At 40.7% G+C, this 17,569-nt stretch overlaps 1 protein-coding gene across 1 annotated transcript in view; it reads left to right on the top strand.

Annotated features, from left to right (window-relative positions):
* Positions 1 to 17,569, top strand: part of SPAG17 (sperm associated antigen 17) — a 259,656-nt gene that overhangs the window by 178,827 nt on the left and 63,260 nt on the right. The window contains exons 29-31 of the mRNA XM_069602119.1: positions 7,859 to 7,974; positions 12,263 to 12,407; positions 14,378 to 14,532. Coding sequence (XP_069458220.1) covers positions 7,859 to 7,974; positions 12,263 to 12,407; positions 14,378 to 14,532 — 416 coding nt within the window. The remainder of the gene's footprint in view (positions 1 to 7,858; positions 7,975 to 12,262; positions 12,408 to 14,377; positions 14,533 to 17,569) is intronic.

Here is a 17,569-nt window from a genome sequence, read left to right as displayed (position 1 = left end):
ATACCTGTAACTTATATAATATTGCACAGCAACTGCACTTCAATTAAAAAAACAATGAAATAGATTTTTCTTGGATAGTAGCAGAAGATTCCTTGTTGGAGAAGTGGATGAAAGTATTCCTATAGCTTTTGAGACTTCCCAGCTCAATAGCTCTCTCTCATGTCTACAAGAGGACTTGATGTAAGGGTGGTCTGCATAGCTGCTTCTCTAATTGCCTGATTCCAGAGTCTTCTGCCTCCAGAGTAATGTGTCCAGATTTCTTCACAGCTCTTAAATCTAAGGTGACACAATCTCTCGTTTCTGAAGTTACCATTTAGTAACTAATTCGTGTCCAACTCTGCCCCCATGGAATGCAGCACGCCAGGCTTCCCTGTCTTTCACTATCTCTCAGAGTTTGCTCAAAATCACGTCCATTGAGTCAGTGATGCCGTCTAGCCATCTCATCCTCTGTTACCCACTTCTCCTCCTGCCCTCAGTGGCATCAGGGTCTTTTCCAGTGAATTGATTGTTCGCATCAAATGGCCTAAGTAGTGGAGCTTTAGCATCAGTCCTTCCAATGAATATTCAGGGTTGATTTCCTTTAGGGTTGACTGTTATGATCTCCTTGTTTTCCAAGGGACTCTCAAGGGTCTTCTCTAGCACCATGGTTCAAAAGCTTCAATTCTTCCTCACTCAGCCTTCTTTATAGTCCAACTCTCATATCTGTACATGACTACTGGAAAAACCATAGCTTTGACTAAGCAGACCTTTGTTGGCAAAGTGATGTCTTTGCTTTTTAATACACTGTCTAAGTTTGTCATAGCTTTTCTTCCAAAGAGTAAGCATCTTTTCATTTCATGGCTGTCACCATCCACAAACTTTATTTTTTAGAGCAATTTTAGTTTTACAGGAAAAAAAAATAGCAGAAAGTAGACAGAATTCCCAAAGTCTCCCTCTCTTCCAGGCTCAGTTTTTCCCTATTTTTACCATCTCAAAAGTGTGCTACATTTGTTACAACTGAAGAACCAATGTTGACACATTATTATTAACTCAAGTCCATATAATTTACATTAAGGTTCTCTTTTTGTGTTGTACAGTTCTATGAATTATGACAAATTATGTCATGAATCCACCATTTCAATATTATACAGGATAGTTTCACTCTCTGATATATCCCCTAGGCTCTACTTATTCAAATTTCTCCTTTCTCTGACCCTGACCCATCCCTGCCTAGAACACCTGGAAGCCTCTGATCTTTTTATTTTCTCCATTGTTTTGCCATTTTGAGAATATCACATCATTGGAATCAGATAACATGCAGCCTTTGTAGACTGTCTGCTTTCACTTAGCGATATGCATTTAAGATTCCTCCAGGTCTTTTCATGACTTGGTAGTTCATTTCTTATCACAGAATAATACTCCGCTGTATATATGTGCAATGGTTTATCCATCCACCTACTGAGGGATATATTGGTTGCTTCCAGGTTTTGGGCAATTATAAATAAAGCTGCTTATGAACATCTGCATGCATGCAACTGTGTAAGAAACTTTATAAGAAATAGCCAGGGCCTCTTCTAAAGAGGCTGCACTCTTTTGCACTCTCATCAGCAATTAATAAGAGTTCCTGTTGCCCCCTGTTCTTCTCAGCATTTGGTATTGTTAGTTTTTGGGTTTTAGCCCAAAGTGGTTGTCTGAGGATGCTTTACAAATAGCTGAGGAAAGAAGAAAAGTGAAAGGCAGGGGAGAAAAGGAAAGATATTCCCTTTAGTAAGCAGAGAAAAGGCCTTTTAAAATGAATGATGCCAAGAAATAGAGGAAAACAATAGAAGGAGAAAGACTAGAGATCTTGTCAAGAAAATTGGGGATATCAAGGAAACATTTTGTGTGAGGATGGCACAATAAAAAACTAAATGATAAGGATCTAACAGGAGCAAAAAAGATTAAGAAGAGGTGGCAAAAATACACAGAACTGTTTAAAAAAATCTTAATGACCCAGATAACTATGATGGTGTGGTTACTCACCTAGAGCCAGACAAATGTGTGAGGTCAAGTGGGCCTTAGGAAGCATTACTATGAACAAAGCTAATGGAGGTGACAGAATTCCAACTGAGCTGTTTAAAATCCTAAAAGGTGATGCTGTCAAAGTACTATACTCACTATATCGGAAAATTTGGAAAACTCATAAGCGGCCACAGGACTGGAAAAGTCAGTTTTCATTCCAATCCCAAAGACAGGTAATGCCAAAAAATGTTCAAACTACTTCACAACTGCACTAATTTCACATACTACCCAGGTTTTACTCAAAATCCTTCAAGCTAGGCTTTAGCAGTACATGAACCAAGAACTTCCAAATGTACAAGCTAGGTCTAGAAAAGGCAGAGCAACCAGAGATCAAATTGCCTACATTCACTGGATCATGGAGAGATCAAGGGAGTTCCAGAAAAACATCTACTTCTGCTTCATTAACTGTGCTAAAGCCTTTGACTGTGTGGATCACAACAAACTGGAAAATTCTTAAAGAGATGGGAATACCAGACCACCTTACTTGTTTACTAAGAAAGCTTCATGTGGGTCAAGAAGCAATAGTTAGAACCAGACATGGAATGATCTGGTTCAAAATTCAAACTGGTTCAAAACTGGGAAAGGAGTATGACAAGGCTCTATATTGTCATCCTGCTTATTTAGCTTATATGCAGAGTACATGCATGCTCATTAAGTTGCTTCAGTCATGTCTGATTCTTTATGACCCTATGGACTGTAGCCCGCCAGGCTCCTCTGTCCATGGGATTCTCTAGGCAAAATGCTGGAGTGGACTGCCATTTCCTCCTCCAGGGGATCTTCCCAACTCAGGGATCAAACCCATGCCTCCTGTGTCTCCCCCATTGCAGGCAGGTTCTTTACCTGCTGAGCCATTGGGGAAGCCTCACAAATTATTAGAGAAATGCAAATTAAAACTACAATGAGATATCATCTCACACCAGTCAGAATGGCCATCATCAAAAAATCTACAAATAATAAATGCTGGAAAGGATATGGAGAAAAGGGAACCCTCTTTTATCGTTGGTGGGAATGTAAACTGCAACAGCCACTATGGAAAACAGTATGGAGATTCCTTAAAAAATGAGAAATAAAACTACCATATGACCCAACAATCCCACTACTGAGCATTCACTCTGAGAAAACCATAATTGAAAAAGACACATGTACCCCAGTGTTTATAGCAGCACTGTTTACAGTAGCTAGGACATGGATGTAACCTAGATGTCCATCAACAGATCAATGGATAAAGAAAATGTGAGATATGTATACACATATATGTGTGTATATATATATGTATATATATATAATGGAATATTACTCAGCCATAAAAAATAACAAATCTGAGTCTGTTCCAGGGAGATGGGTGAACTTAGAACCTATTTTACAGAGTGAAGTCAGTCAGAAAGAGAAAAACAAATATTGTATATTAACATATACATATGGAATCTAGAAAAATGGTATTGAGCCTATTTGCAGGGGAGGAATGGAGATGCAGATATATAGAGAGAATGGACTTGTGGGCACAGTGGGTAAAGGAAAGAGTGGGATGATTGGAGAAATTAGCATTGACATATATGCACTACCGTGTGTAAAACAGATAGCTGGCATGAAGTTGCTGTATGATACAAGGAGCTCAGCCTGATGCTCTGTGATGACCTAAAGGGGCGAAGTCGGGGGAGGGGAGGGAGGCTCAAGAGGGAGATGATACAAGTATAATTATGGTGAATTTGCATTGTTGAATGGCGGAAACCAACACAGCATTGTTAAGCAGTTTTCCTCCAACTAAAAATTAATATCCTTTGGTTTTTTTAATTATGTAGAAATGTATAAAGAATGATCACTTCACAGACTTTTTAGAAACAGACAATAGGCCATATTTACCCCATATTCAAACTTTGACCATTTTTATTCTATATCCTTACAGACTTTTTAATGTACAATGTCAATTTATTCAGTAGAAGTATATTTAAAATTTTTGAAAGGGTAGAATAGCTTCTTCACTCCTTATCATTTAATCCTTAGTTCTTTAAATCTGAAATAATCTAAGTCCTTTCATTGTTTTCAGGTTTGCTTTTGTATATTTTGAAAATATGATTTTAGATACTTAAAAATGTAGAATTGTTTTATCTTTATGAGCAATTTAACATTTTATCAGTATACAATGACTTTTTGTTCTAGGATTCTGGTTTTTTTGCCCTAATACTGATTTTGCTTATATTATTATAGCTACACCAGCTATTGTTTAGTACTTTCCCAGTATAACGTTTTCCACACTTAATTTTACTTTCTGTGGTTTATGTTTAAAAATGTCTCTTGTGAGCAGTGTGCGTGTGTGTTCAGTTGCTTCATTCATGTCTGACTCTTTGCAATCCCATGAAGTATAATCCACCCAGGCTCTCTGTCCATTGGATTATCCCATCAAGAATACTGGAGTGGGTTACCATTTCGTCTTTCAGGGGATCTTCCTGACCAAGAGAATGAACCCCCATCTTATGCAACTCCTGCACTGGCAGGTGGATTCTTTATCACTGAATTACCTGGGAAGCCCCCTTGTGAGCATAATATCAGTCAGTCACTCAGTCATGTCAGACTCTTTGAGACCCCATGGACTGCAGCATGCCAGGCTTCCTTGTCTATCACCAGCTCCCGGAGTTTGCTCAAACTCATGTAGGTGTATATTTTAAAATTAGATGATTCTGTGTTTTAACTGGAGATTTTAGGCTACTTATTACATACCATATTTTCTGAAAATATCTTTATGTTGTCCTCATTCTTAAAGGGGCTTCCTAGGTGACCCCCTGGTAAAGAATCCTCCTGCCAGTGCAGGAGACACAAGTTAGATCCCTGATTCGGGAAGATCCCTGAGAGAAGGAAATGGCAACTCACTCTAGTATTCTTTCCTGGGAAATCCCATGGACAGAAGAACCTGGTGTACTGCAGATCATGGGGTGGCAAAAGATTCAGACATGACTTAGCAACTAAATAACAACATTCTTGAAAGATAATTGCACTAGGTATAGAATTTTAGACTGACAGGTATTTCCTCTTAGTATGTGGGCAATAAAGAACTAAAGAGTCTCTTGATGAAAGTGAAAGAGGAAATGGAAAAAGTTGGCTTAAAATTCTGCATTCAAAAAACTGAGATCATGGCATCCAGTCTCATCACTTCCTGGCAAATAATGGAGAAACTATGGAAATAGTGAGAGACTTTATTTTGGGGGGCTCCAAAATCACTGCAGATGATGACTGCAGCCATGAAATTAAAAGACACTTGCTCCTTGGAAGAAAAGCTATGACCAATCTAGACAGTGTATTAAAAAGCAGAGAAATTACTTTGCTGACAGAGGTCCATCTAGTCAAAGCTATGGTTTTTCCAGTAGTCATGTATGGATGTGAGAGCTGGACCACAAAGAAAGCTGAGCACCAAAGAATTGATGCTTTTGAACTGTGTTGTTGGAAAAGACCCTTGAGAGTCCCTTGGACTGCAAGGAGATCCAACCCCGTCCATCCTGAAAGAAATCAGTCCTGAATATTCATTGGAAGGACTGATGTTGAAGCTGAAACTCCAATACATTGGCCACCTGGTGCAAAGAACTGACTCATTTGAAAAGACCCTGATGCTGGGAAAGATTCAAAGCAGGAGGAGAAGGGAACAACAGAGAATAAGATGGTTGGATGGCATCACTGACTTGATGAGTTTGAGCAAGCTCTGGGAGTTGGTGATGGACAGGGAAGAGTTGGGCATGACTGAGTGAACTGACTGATGTGGACAGTAATTCTTCATACTAGTCTTGCATTCATTTTTACTGTTGAAAAGTTGTCTGTCTGTCTAATTGTTGTTGCTTAGAAGATAATCTGGCCGCCTTTAAAACATTTTCTTTTTTAATGCAGTGTCAATATGATTTAACTAGGTATCAGTTCAGTTCAGTCATGTCCGACTATTTGCAATCCCATGAACGGCAGCACGCCAGGCCTCCCTGTCCATCACCAACTCCCAGAGTTTACCCAAACTCATGTCCATTGAGTTGGTGATGACATGTAACCATCTCTCCTCTGTTGTCCCCTTCTCCTCCTGCCTTCAATCTTTCCCATCAGGGTTTTTTCCAATGAGTCAGTTCTTCACATCAGGTGGCCAAAGTATTGGAGTTTCAGCTTCAACATCAGTCCTTCCAATGAACACCCAGGACTGATCTCCTTTAGGATGGACTGGTTGGATCTCCTTGCAGTCCAAGGGACTCTCAAGAGTCTTCTCCAACACCACAGTTCAAAAGCATCAATTCTTCTGCACTCAGCTTTCTTTATAGTCCAACTCTCACATCCATGCATGACTACTGGAAAAACCATAGCCTTGACTAGATGGACCTTTGTTGGCAAAGTAATGTCTCTGCTTTTTAATAGGCTGTCCAGGTTGGTCATAACTTCCCTTGCAAGGAATAAGCATCTTTTAATTTCATGGCTGCAATCACCATCTGCAGTGGTATATGTTTCTTTTTATTTACCCAAATGAGACTATAATGGGCTTCTTGAATATGTAGATTAGTATGTTTCATTGGTTCTGGAACTTTCCCAATAATTATCTTTTTTAAGTATTGCTTCTGATCCATTTCTCTCTCCTCTTCCTTTATAATTCCAATTAAACTTATGTTAGAGAACTTTTACCTCTCTTTACATTGGCTCTTTGAGCTTCATTCTAAATAATTTCTACATGTCTATCTTTCAGTTCTCTTTCAGTCCTCTGGAAATACTAATATGTCCAAATTAAGTCTTAGGGCAATGGAAAGGCTTAAATGTATCGAAGTGTATCTTTCTTCTTTGGTTCCCCCTGTTAGTTGAGTCAGCATCTTACACCAAGATCCATGCCCTGTTGCACATTTCATGGTTTAAATCTAAACAACCTCCCTGGAGGCAACAATCCTTCACCTTTTTGCAATTTTTTTTTTCCTCAGTCTGAATTTACTTTATCATTGATGCTTGACAATACAGGCAGATCTTGTCTACAGATTACTTGTTACTTATACAAATAGAGTAAATCTACCTTGATAGAGGAACTGAGATAATATTTACAGGGTTCCATGTGAGTTTCCTCGGTTCTGTCCTCTTGTTCCAATTTAATGGTGGGGGGGGCAGTTTGAGAGGGATGTGCATAAGATGGTTTTAAGTGTAGTAATTAAACTGGACAAATCCTCTCTGTATGAGAGGCCAATGATATGCTTGATTGGTAATGTTCTCCAGATCCAGGGCTGCAGAGAGATGTTTCCTGGAACTGAAATATGACAAAATTAGGGGAATGGAGAGTTAAAATTATACTCTATCATACTAGAGTATAGTAAGCCAAAGAAAATGAATCTGAAATCTTGACAGATCCATGGGAGAAAATGTAGACTTTAAAAAGCTGGGTACAGGGCTCCAAACCTGGAATCTGGGGAGAGGTAAGCATGACTTAAAAGTGTAGAGAATTGATAATAATGTGTATTGTTCCATAGGCAGTGAACTTTCTCTGCATGTGTATTTTTGTGGGAGGTGATGGGAATCCAGACAAGGTTCAAGTGCCAAGAATAAGATATTCATAAACTGTTTTTTTCCTACTTGAGAAATAATATAACTGATGACTACCACTTGGACTTTCTACGCAACAGTGTCTGAGGTAGCCTACACTGTATTAAAACTTAATGAATAATTCTATGTAAAGTGATATTACAGTTAAATTGTTGTATTTGATTTACTTGAACTCCCACAGGAAAAATTCAGAAAAATCAGTCATCTATGGCACATAAAAATGAAAGCCATGAACTTCCCCCAGAAACAGTTCAAACAATAACTCCTATGGATGTTCACTTAGGCACCTGGTTTACAACTACACCTCAAGGAAATCGGATTGGCACCAAAGGATCAGAAAGAATAGCAGACTTGGCCCCATTTTTATCCTTTAAAGCCACAGATCCTATCAATGGAACGGTATGACAAACTATTGTATGTTACAAATTTTTCTAAATCATTAGAGTTGTAAAACAACATGTGGAAGAATACCTGGCAAATAATAAATTTTCCATAACTATCTGTTAGGTAGCCGACTTATGTATAAATAGATGGATTCATCTTTCCAAATCTAAAACTACTGTGTGGTTTATTTGACCTAGAGTAATGTATCATGAAATACTAATTCTTGAAGTAAGAGACAGATGATGAATTTTCTATTCCACTTTTAAGGCATATGATTAGTGATATCCTACATTTCTTCATGTTAAATGTATTTGTCTGTATGCCTTATATTCTAGACATGTGGGGCTCTGCCTTGCTTCTACTTCTCGTATGTACCTGACATGAATTGTAGAAATTTGTTCATGATCCTTGACTTCAAATAATTTACAGTATATTTAATGAGATGCTCATATCAAATAACTCAAAAATGCAACAATGCCATAAAGCCTCTATAAAAAGATTTTATTCATAACCTAAGAAAAGTGATATATGAGTGGTATAGAAAATAATGGTTTTGTTTATCTGTGAAGCAGATGTGAAATTTAAACCCCTGGGATGCACAATAGCATTTCCTATGGGCCAGGCTTTCTGTTAGCCATCTTGGATACATTCTCTATTCAGGCCTCACACCAATGTATATTATACAGACAAGGACGATAAGCCTCAGCAAATGAAGTAATGTGGCCAGAAAGTGCTGGAACCAGGTTTGTAGTCAGTGATTGGTGACGAAAAACTGGGCTCTCTCCATTCTTCAGCTATTCCTCTATCATCTTACATGGAGCTTTGCACCTCTAAATCTAAACAAGACAAAGAATTTCCTGCATGCCTCGTCTCTAGTTTTTGGACTTCCAACCTTTGTTTACAACCACATACTGCTAGTCAGAAACAGAATGTCTGCTTCCCATTGAGATAAATTTCATTCTCTTACCAAACGTGTTTTCCTTTCTTCTTCAGCCTACTTCTGTAACGATTTCATACTCTTCTACCTTGTTTGCTAGTTCTTTCTTATGAGATTCAAAATACATATTATATCAGGATGGCTTTGGTCACTTCAAATAGCTCACTTTAATTCAGCCTCAATACAGATTATTTGGTTTAATATGCAAATTTGATATGTCTTAGTTAATGATCCTTACTTTCTTTTACTGGTAGTGGTGGTGGTTTAGTCACTAAGCCATGTCCAACTCTCTGCGACCCCATGGATTGTAGCCTGCCAGGCTCCTCTGTCCATGAGATTTCCCAGGCAAGGATTTCCCCTGGAGTGGGTTGCTATTTCCTTCTCCAAGGGATCTTCCTGACCCAGGAATTGAACCCAGGTCTCCTGCATTGGCAGGCAGACTCTTTTCCACTGAGCCACCAGGGAAGCCCCTTCCTTTACTGATACCTAGGACCATTATGGGAAGCACAAATTGACAGTTGCGAGCCTGGATTCAGACATAGACACCCAACAGTCTAATCACAACAATGGTAACATTTACTGAGCACTCAGTACTCTTGCCTGGAAAATCCCATGGACGGAGGAGCCTGGTAGGCTGCAGTCCATGGGGTCGCAAAGAGTCGGACACGATTGAGCGACTTCACTTTCACTTTTTATTTTCATGCATTGGAGAAGGAAATGGCAACCCAGTCCAGTGTTCTTGCCTGGAGAATCCCAGGGACGGGGGAGCCTGGTGGGCTGCCGTCTGTGGGGTCACACAGAGTCGGACATGACTGAAGCGACTTAGCAGCAGCAGCAGCACCATCCCAGGCCTTGTTCAGTGCTTTCCAGATATAACTTATCTAATTCTCACAAGAAACTATTGCTGTTTCCATTTTACATATGAGACAAAGAAGCTACAAACAGGCTAAATAATTTTTCCAAAATCACTCAGCAAGTAGTAGATTTAGAATGTGGACCCCAAGGTTGCATTCTAGGTCTCAAGGGCTTAACCATTATGCAAATAAAAGCCAATGGTCATATGAAATAAGATCAAAAGCGACATGAAGTATCACATTTTACAGGAGTGGCACTAACCTTGCAGTGAGGCAGACATGGCTTTGAACCCCAGCCATGCTTCTTACAAGAGGCATGGCTTTGACTATTTCTAATTTAGGTTTTCTTATTCCTAAAATGAAGATTATGGTCATTACCTAAAATACTTGGGAAGATTAATACCAGATTAACACTATCAGGTGTTCAGGAAATAGTCTTGCTGTTGTGTTCTTGCTACCACTAAAAATGATTATTTCCTGAGCCTATGGTGACCAGAAAATGTCAATGTTATGTGATGTCATGAAATTTTAAAATAGTTCTAAGTAATAATCTGTACATTTCTATACTCGATAAAGAGCTAGTATTTAGCATTGCTAACTTGACCAATTAAATGTGAACCACTTTACCAGCATCCTCTCCTTTAATCCATATAATGTCTCTGAAAAATATGCTGATGTTGGCTCCATTTTGCAGATGAGGAAACTAGAACACAGAGAAGGTAAGCAATTTGCCTAAATCACCTGTGGAGTCAGAAACTGAACTTGGGCAGGTTAACTCCAAAGCTCATGTTCTCAATCCTGCATTCTATAGCAGTATTCCTCATTATATACATTCAGTAGCTGGATAGATATAGATACACACATCTGCATCATTGGCTGAAAGTGTGAAAGAGAAGAACTTACAGATTAGCATGGACTTCTCTCTGAAATATATTATTTTCTGCCTACCATAAAAAGATACAAATATAATTATCATCTTCTCCCAAAAGCCCTAGACACGAGTCAGAAAACAGCTAGCAAACTTTATATTCATCTGAAAATGAGAAAACTGTGTCCCTTACAGTTAGGGCAGTGCAAGGTAGAAAGTACCCAGTGATTTTAAAATATGCATTGTTGTTGTTCAATCGCAAAGTCATGTCCTACTCTTGGTGACTTCATGGGCTACAACACACCAGGCTTCCCTGTCCTTCACTATCTCCCGGAGTTTGCTCAAACTCATGTCCTTTGAGTTGGTGATGCCATCCAACCATCTCATCCTCTGCCGCCCTCCTCTCCTTTTGCCTATAATATGCATTATACAACTGGAGTGCATTGTTGCCAGTTGGGATCTGCCGTAGCAAACATGAAGTTTGCTTGTATAAGATGTTTCTAAGAGACACCATTTGTGAAAGGAAGCAGAGGGGAAGCAGGAATGGGCAGAGAGAGTAGGCGAGCTATGGTGGAGACACCACAAAGTTCCACTGGCAGGGGCTCAGGAGCCAGTGTCATCTGTCCCAGTGTCCCAAGTCGGGGAGCAGGAGCCAGATCAGTGTATCTCTGCCTCAGCAGAACAGTGAAAGTCAGGCAAGGCATCTCTTTGCAGTTGAGGCAGGTGCTAGAAGAACAGACATCTGGAGGCTGTTTGCCAGCTTCCCTCCCCACAGGTGGGGAGCAAGTCCTGTCTTGAAGAGAGACCTGGGCAGTGCATCTCCATGCCCACCACACCTGCACACACACATGTGCAGCTGGGGGTTTAGAGCTCCTCTGAACCATCTGGCTACAGGAAACAAAGGTCTCAGTGTTCTTTCAAATTGAAGCACTTACTAGGACTAAATTCTTTCTGTGTTTCCGGCTCTAGTCCACATACCTAAAACTCTTCTCTACTGCTTTGCCCCCTTTGGATAACAACTGAGTCCTTAATATGAGTTAACAAGCTTCCCGGTATGGTCCCTCACCTTCTAGCCTTGCTCCCACCACTCTGCTCATTGGTCTCTGAGTTCCCTTGTGTCCAGCACACCTTTCATCCATGTTTCCCTGTACCAACCTGTCACCCATGGCTCCCTGTACCAACACATAAAATCCAGGCTCTGGCATTGCATCCTCAGGGGAAGCAGACCACATCAGAACCCTCACTACAGACACCAGTGGTCCTTGGCTTATCTTAAACCTGCAGTTTCTAAGGGAACAGGACCTGGGGTCATCTTCCTGCATGTACCTGGGTCAGATCACTCCTGACATTAGCTTTTGACTCACAAATGTGTGACTATGGAAGGAGCATCACTGCTGAAGGAAGACAGTCTTAGTCCAGCATCAGCTCTGGCACATGCTGAGTGACTTTGGGCAAGATACTTACCTGCTCTAAGCCTGAGTTTCCTCCAGGATTGTTATAAAGATTAGATCAAGCAAATGAGATAAAACTTTCACTTTTAAATAATCAGGCTTTTGATGGTGATCACTGGGGTGTCAAAGTAAGCAAACTTGGGATTAGCCAACCAGCTGAGCAAATGATGGTGCTCTGCCTTTGTATGTTCAGGTTATGACAACTCGAGAAGACAAAGTGATCATCATTGAAAAGAAAGATGGTACTCGGATCGTGGATCATGCTGATGGTACCAGAATCACAACCTTTTATCAAGTTTATGAAGATCCTACTATTTCTTCGGAGGATCAAGAGACAGGTAAGCTTTAATTTTTCTGGCGGACTACATAGAGTCTCAAAGAGTTTGACACGACTGAAGCAATGAAGCAGCAGCAGCAGACAGTTTGTTAGTATTGTTGTGTTTCAGGTACACAGCAAAGTGATTCAGTTATACATATACATGTACTTATTCTTTTTCAAGTAGATGACAATATTCTATGTCTTTAGGATAGGATAGGTGAAAACTTCACTGATTTTTTGAAACACTTGTAAGAAAAAGAGTTGGTTTTTTTTAAGAACTCAAATCAACCAAAGAATACCTAGGCAGTCCAAACCAGAACCAATGAGAACCTTTATTATGGTCTTTATCCTCAATTGACATAGAAGTGGTAACAGCTCTAGTTAGCTAATGGATAGTAATAGTGCTTTTCCTATTTTGGCCACTAAAAAGCTACAACCTGGATTGGTATTAACTAAAAGTTAATAATCATGACTCAACTGTACTGAGCAATTAGATTTCAGACCTGTTTCCTTTGATCCTCAAGGAATCCAGTTTTCCTACATAGACCTCAGATATGTCCTCCTTCAATTCTGACAGTTCTCAGAAAAGCAAGTGACAGCTGCTAGTGAACTCGAGTCTGTTCATATTATCTAAAAGCCTAACACCCTTCCTAAGCAAAATTAAGACAAAAATTTTGAAAAAAAAATTTTATTCCCTGATTCACTTTTGTTTAATTCTAGGGTTTATTTGTTGAATGTATTAAATGATTCATTGCCAAATTAAATGCAACAAAATGGCAAGTGAGTAGAAAGAGAGGAACCTTTATACCCTGTTAGAGTAAAAATTTAAAAAGCCACTTGGGTGAGCAATTTTAAAATATCTGGCGAATTGAAAACTGCATATCATGTGATACACTAATTCTCCATCAGGGTATATATAGAAAGATACTCTTGTTTTGTTTTTATTTTTATTGGGTTATAGGGGATGGTTTGGGAAATATCTCTGCAAGTCAATTCCCCACCAAGAAATGTCCATTCTAATTTTCCTGGGATAGCTTTCAAAGCTTTTTCCTTTTCTTGGGAAAGACACTCATACATTTGCACAAAGAGATAAGTACAGACATGCTTCTTGTAACACTGTGTATAATATTAAAATATTGGGAAAGCATAAATGTCCATTAACAGCAGAACAGGAAAATAAAATGTGGTTTATTCTTACAAAGGGATACTATGTAGCAATTAAAATAAATGAAGTACCCACAAATGTACCTATTTACATAGGCACATATATATCAAGATGGCTAAAGGCCTCAAAACATTAAGTGAAAAATTCAAGTGTGTATCACTTGCTCAGTCATGTTCAATTCTTTGGCAACCCCATGGACTGTAGCCCACCAGGCTCCTCTGTCCATGAAATTCTTCAGGCAAGAATACTGGAGTGGGTAGCCATTCCCTTCTCCAGGGGATCTTCCTGACCCAGGGATCGAACCCAGGCCTCCTAAGTTGCAGGCAGATTCTTTATTGTCTGGGCCACCAGGGAAGCCCAGTAGTATCATACACAGGGTGATATATAACTTATGTAAATTTAAAGCAACAAAATATTTCTTATATATACATTTATATAAAAGTATTATACTGGATTGTGAGAAAAAGAAATAAACTCAGAGATAGGGAGAGATGTGAACTTTACCTGTAATTTCTCTCTTACGTACATATTTAAAATGAAGCAAATATGGCAAAATATTAATGAGTGTAAATTCTGATTGGCAAACATGTACAGTTAAGTTATATTTTGTGCTTTTCTGGATGTTTTCAATTTCTCAAAAAGAACGGTGAGGACAAAAATGGCACACTAAACTAATATACCTTCTCAAACAAGGGCTCCGAGTTGATATAGCAGTAGCCCGTACGGCAGCCCCACGGAGTGAGTTCTCAGCCAGGCGGTCGGCAGGCAGGCGTGTTCCCCTTGCCTGCATCCTGTCAGACCTGATCCTTTGCATCTGCCCACAGCCGAAGGTCCTCAGAGGATCGCCAGGCAGGTGAAGTGCATGCGGATTGAAAGCTCACACTACGCCACCATCATCACCAACTGCGAGGACAGTAGCTGCTGTGCCACCTTTGCGGACGGGACGTCCATCATTGCAAAGCCACAGGGAACGTACCAGGTGGGTCCGAGCAAGATGAGGGGTGCCAAAGGGAAGTGTCGAAGTGTGTTTGTGACTGAGAAAGCACACCCATCTGGGGCAGTGAACATTCCTGCCACATGCCTGGCTGTTGCTCTCATCTCAACTGATCTTGGACACACTTCTCAATATCTTTGCATTTATTTACTTTCTTTCCAAAATCCATCGCAGAAAATCAGTGTCCTCCCTGTCTTTCAGTACTTTGGTATCTGGGGATCAAAGTTACACTCCGGAGTGTATTTGCTGGGGATCATTTAGTGGTAGGTGATGGGCACTGTCGGTGTGAGGAGCACTCAGTGCTGGGTCCCTTCCCGACCAGCTTCACTTGCTGCCTCCTCTTAACTCATTCTCACTCTCCCGCCCTTCCCACCTCCAGTCTGTCCCCACTTTACCTTGTATCCCCGTGGGATGGAAGGACACATGTGTTCTGTGTGGTCTAGGGGGAGAACTAGCCCAAGTGAAGCACAGCTGTGTCTTTGGAGGGCTGGGGAGGAATGCTGTTAGCAACTCCTCCACCTCCTTGCATTTCCCCATTAAACACAATGCCCCAGGCGCAGCCTGCAGTCCCTCCAGTCTTAGAGGGATTTGCCTTTGCCTTTCTACTTGCTGGAGAAGGGACACAAGTGCCAGGATGTCACATCCAGGGTCACAGTATACTGAGGGTGCAAAGGCAGAAGGTAATAGACAAAGACTTCCATAACAAATGTTTGTTACTGTAAAAGCTACTGGAGCCAGTTTATCCCTCCCTTCTCTCCTGATACTCCCTCGTACTGTGTAGATCCTTGTGGGACAAGCAAGGTGCTGAAAGTGAGAGATGACCAAGAAAGGCTGCAGTTGGAGAAATGGATGCTTTTTTTCCCTATATAACATTCAAAATATCCAATTTAAAAAAACTTTTATTTTATATTGGGGTATAGCTGATTAACAATGTTGTGATGGTTTCAGGTGAACAGAGAAGGAACTCAACCTTACATACACATGTATCCGTTCTCCCCCAAACTCTCCTCCCATCCAGGCTGCCACATAACATTTAGCAGAGTTCCTGTGCTATCAGAATGTTCATTTTTTAAGAAAGTATCCATATTTCAGTACTGCCTGTCCTACCAGATGTCATAAAAATCCTTGATGCTGTGATGAGGCCTTATTTTTATCATAGCCCTAGACTCTGCTGGTTACAACTATACAGGCAAAGAAATTTTAGCACCAGTGTAAGCTACCACTGAAGGAAGAGATGTAACAGAAAAGAGATCCAATCTGGAGACATTCAGTGTCTGATACAATTGTGTAGCTGCATCTTTGCCTACATCTCCTGAAACATTTATTGCACCTCATTGAGAAACACACATCTTAGCTCCCAATTGGGGAAAAGAACTCCAAATAAGCTTAGCAACACTTATTTTATAGTTCTATAATTTTATAGAGTTGAAAGCTGGCATTCACAAACACCTTCTGCCCATCCTAATTGGCCTTGGCACATGTGTCATTACTTACTCACCAGCATAAGGATATTGAGCAGTGTGATGAGTGAGGCTGGATTTTAGGCAATGTGAAAGAGAGTGAGAAAGAGCTTGATTTTGGCCACTGCTATACCATAGCATGGAGAAGGCAATGGCACCCCACTCCAGTACTCTTGCCTGGAAAATCCCATGGACAGAGGAGCCTGGTAGGCTGCAGTCCATGAGATTGCTAAGAGTCAGACAATGACTGAGTGACTTCCCTTTCGCTTTTCACTTTCATGCATTGGAGAAGGAAATGGCAACCCACTCCAGTGTTCTTGCCTGGAAAATCCCAGGGACGGGGGAGCCTGGTGGGCTGCCGTCTACGGCGTTGCACAGAGTCGGACACGACTGAAGCGACTTAGCAGCAGCAGCAGCATACCTTAGCAGCACTAAAAAGATTAATTAAAACATCAAGGAGGAGGTAGGTGTAACAGCCATTGTTGTCTATGATTATCAGCCAGTTCAGTTCAGTTCAGTCGCTCAGTCGTGTCTGACTCTTTGCGACCCCATGAATCGCAGCACGCCAGGCCTCCCTGTCAATCACCATCTCCCGGAGTTCACTCAGACTCATGTCCATTGAGTCCGTGATGCCATCCAGCCATCTCATCCTCTGTCATCCCCTTCTCTTCCTGCCTCCAATCCCTCCCAGCATCAGAGTCTTTTCCAATGAGTCAATCCTTCGCATGAGGTGGTCAAGTACTGGAGCTTCAGCTTTAGCATCATTCCTTCCAAAGAAATCCCAGGGTTGATCTCCTTCAGAATGGACTGGTTGGATCTCCTTGCAGTCCAAGGGACTCTCAAGAGTCTTCTCCAACACCACAGTTCAAAAGCATCAATTCTTCGGCACTCAGCCTTCTTCACAGTCCAACTCTCACATCCATACAGGACCACAGGAAAAACTATAGCCTTGACTAGATGGACCTTAGTCAGCAGAGTAACGTCTCTGCTTTTGAATATACTGTCTAGGTTGGTCGTAACTTTTCTTCCAAGGAGTAAGCGTCTTTTAATTTCATGGCTGCAGTCACCATCTGCAGTGATTTTGGAGCCCCAAAAAAGAAAGTCTGACACTGTTTCCACTGTTTCCCCATCTATTTCCCATGAAGTGATGGGACCAGATGCCACGATCTTCGTTTTCTGAATGTTGGGCTTTAAGATAACTTTTTCACTCTCCTCTTTCACTTTCATCAAGAGGCTTTTAGTTCCCCTTCATTTTCTGCCATAAGGGTGGTGTCATCTGCATAGCTGAGGTTATTGTTATTTCTCCCGGCAGTCTATGATTATAGTGTTTCACAATTGAGGGTGGGAACATCCACCCAGTTGGGAGGTTTCAGAGAGACAAGAAGACAAATAATGGGTCTCTTGTCTCCCATGGGAAATCTTCCTCTGTCCTTGGATCTAGGAACAGAAACTTGTTTCCCTAGACCAGAAGATTGTCTTCCTGGGGACAGGGATGTGTGTGTGTGTGCGTACGTGCACACTGGAATAAGATTTTGACTACTCTTCTATACCAATCTGAACTT

This window comes from Ovis canadensis, chromosome 1, assembly GCF_042477335.2.
Source record: "Ovis canadensis isolate MfBH-ARS-UI-01 breed Bighorn chromosome 1, ARS-UI_OviCan_v2, whole genome shotgun sequence".
Taxonomy (NCBI): Eukaryota; Metazoa; Chordata; class Mammalia; order Artiodactyla; family Bovidae; genus Ovis; species Ovis canadensis.
Note: the sequence above shows the minus strand (reverse complement) of the source record. Positions and strands in the feature narration are given on the sequence as shown.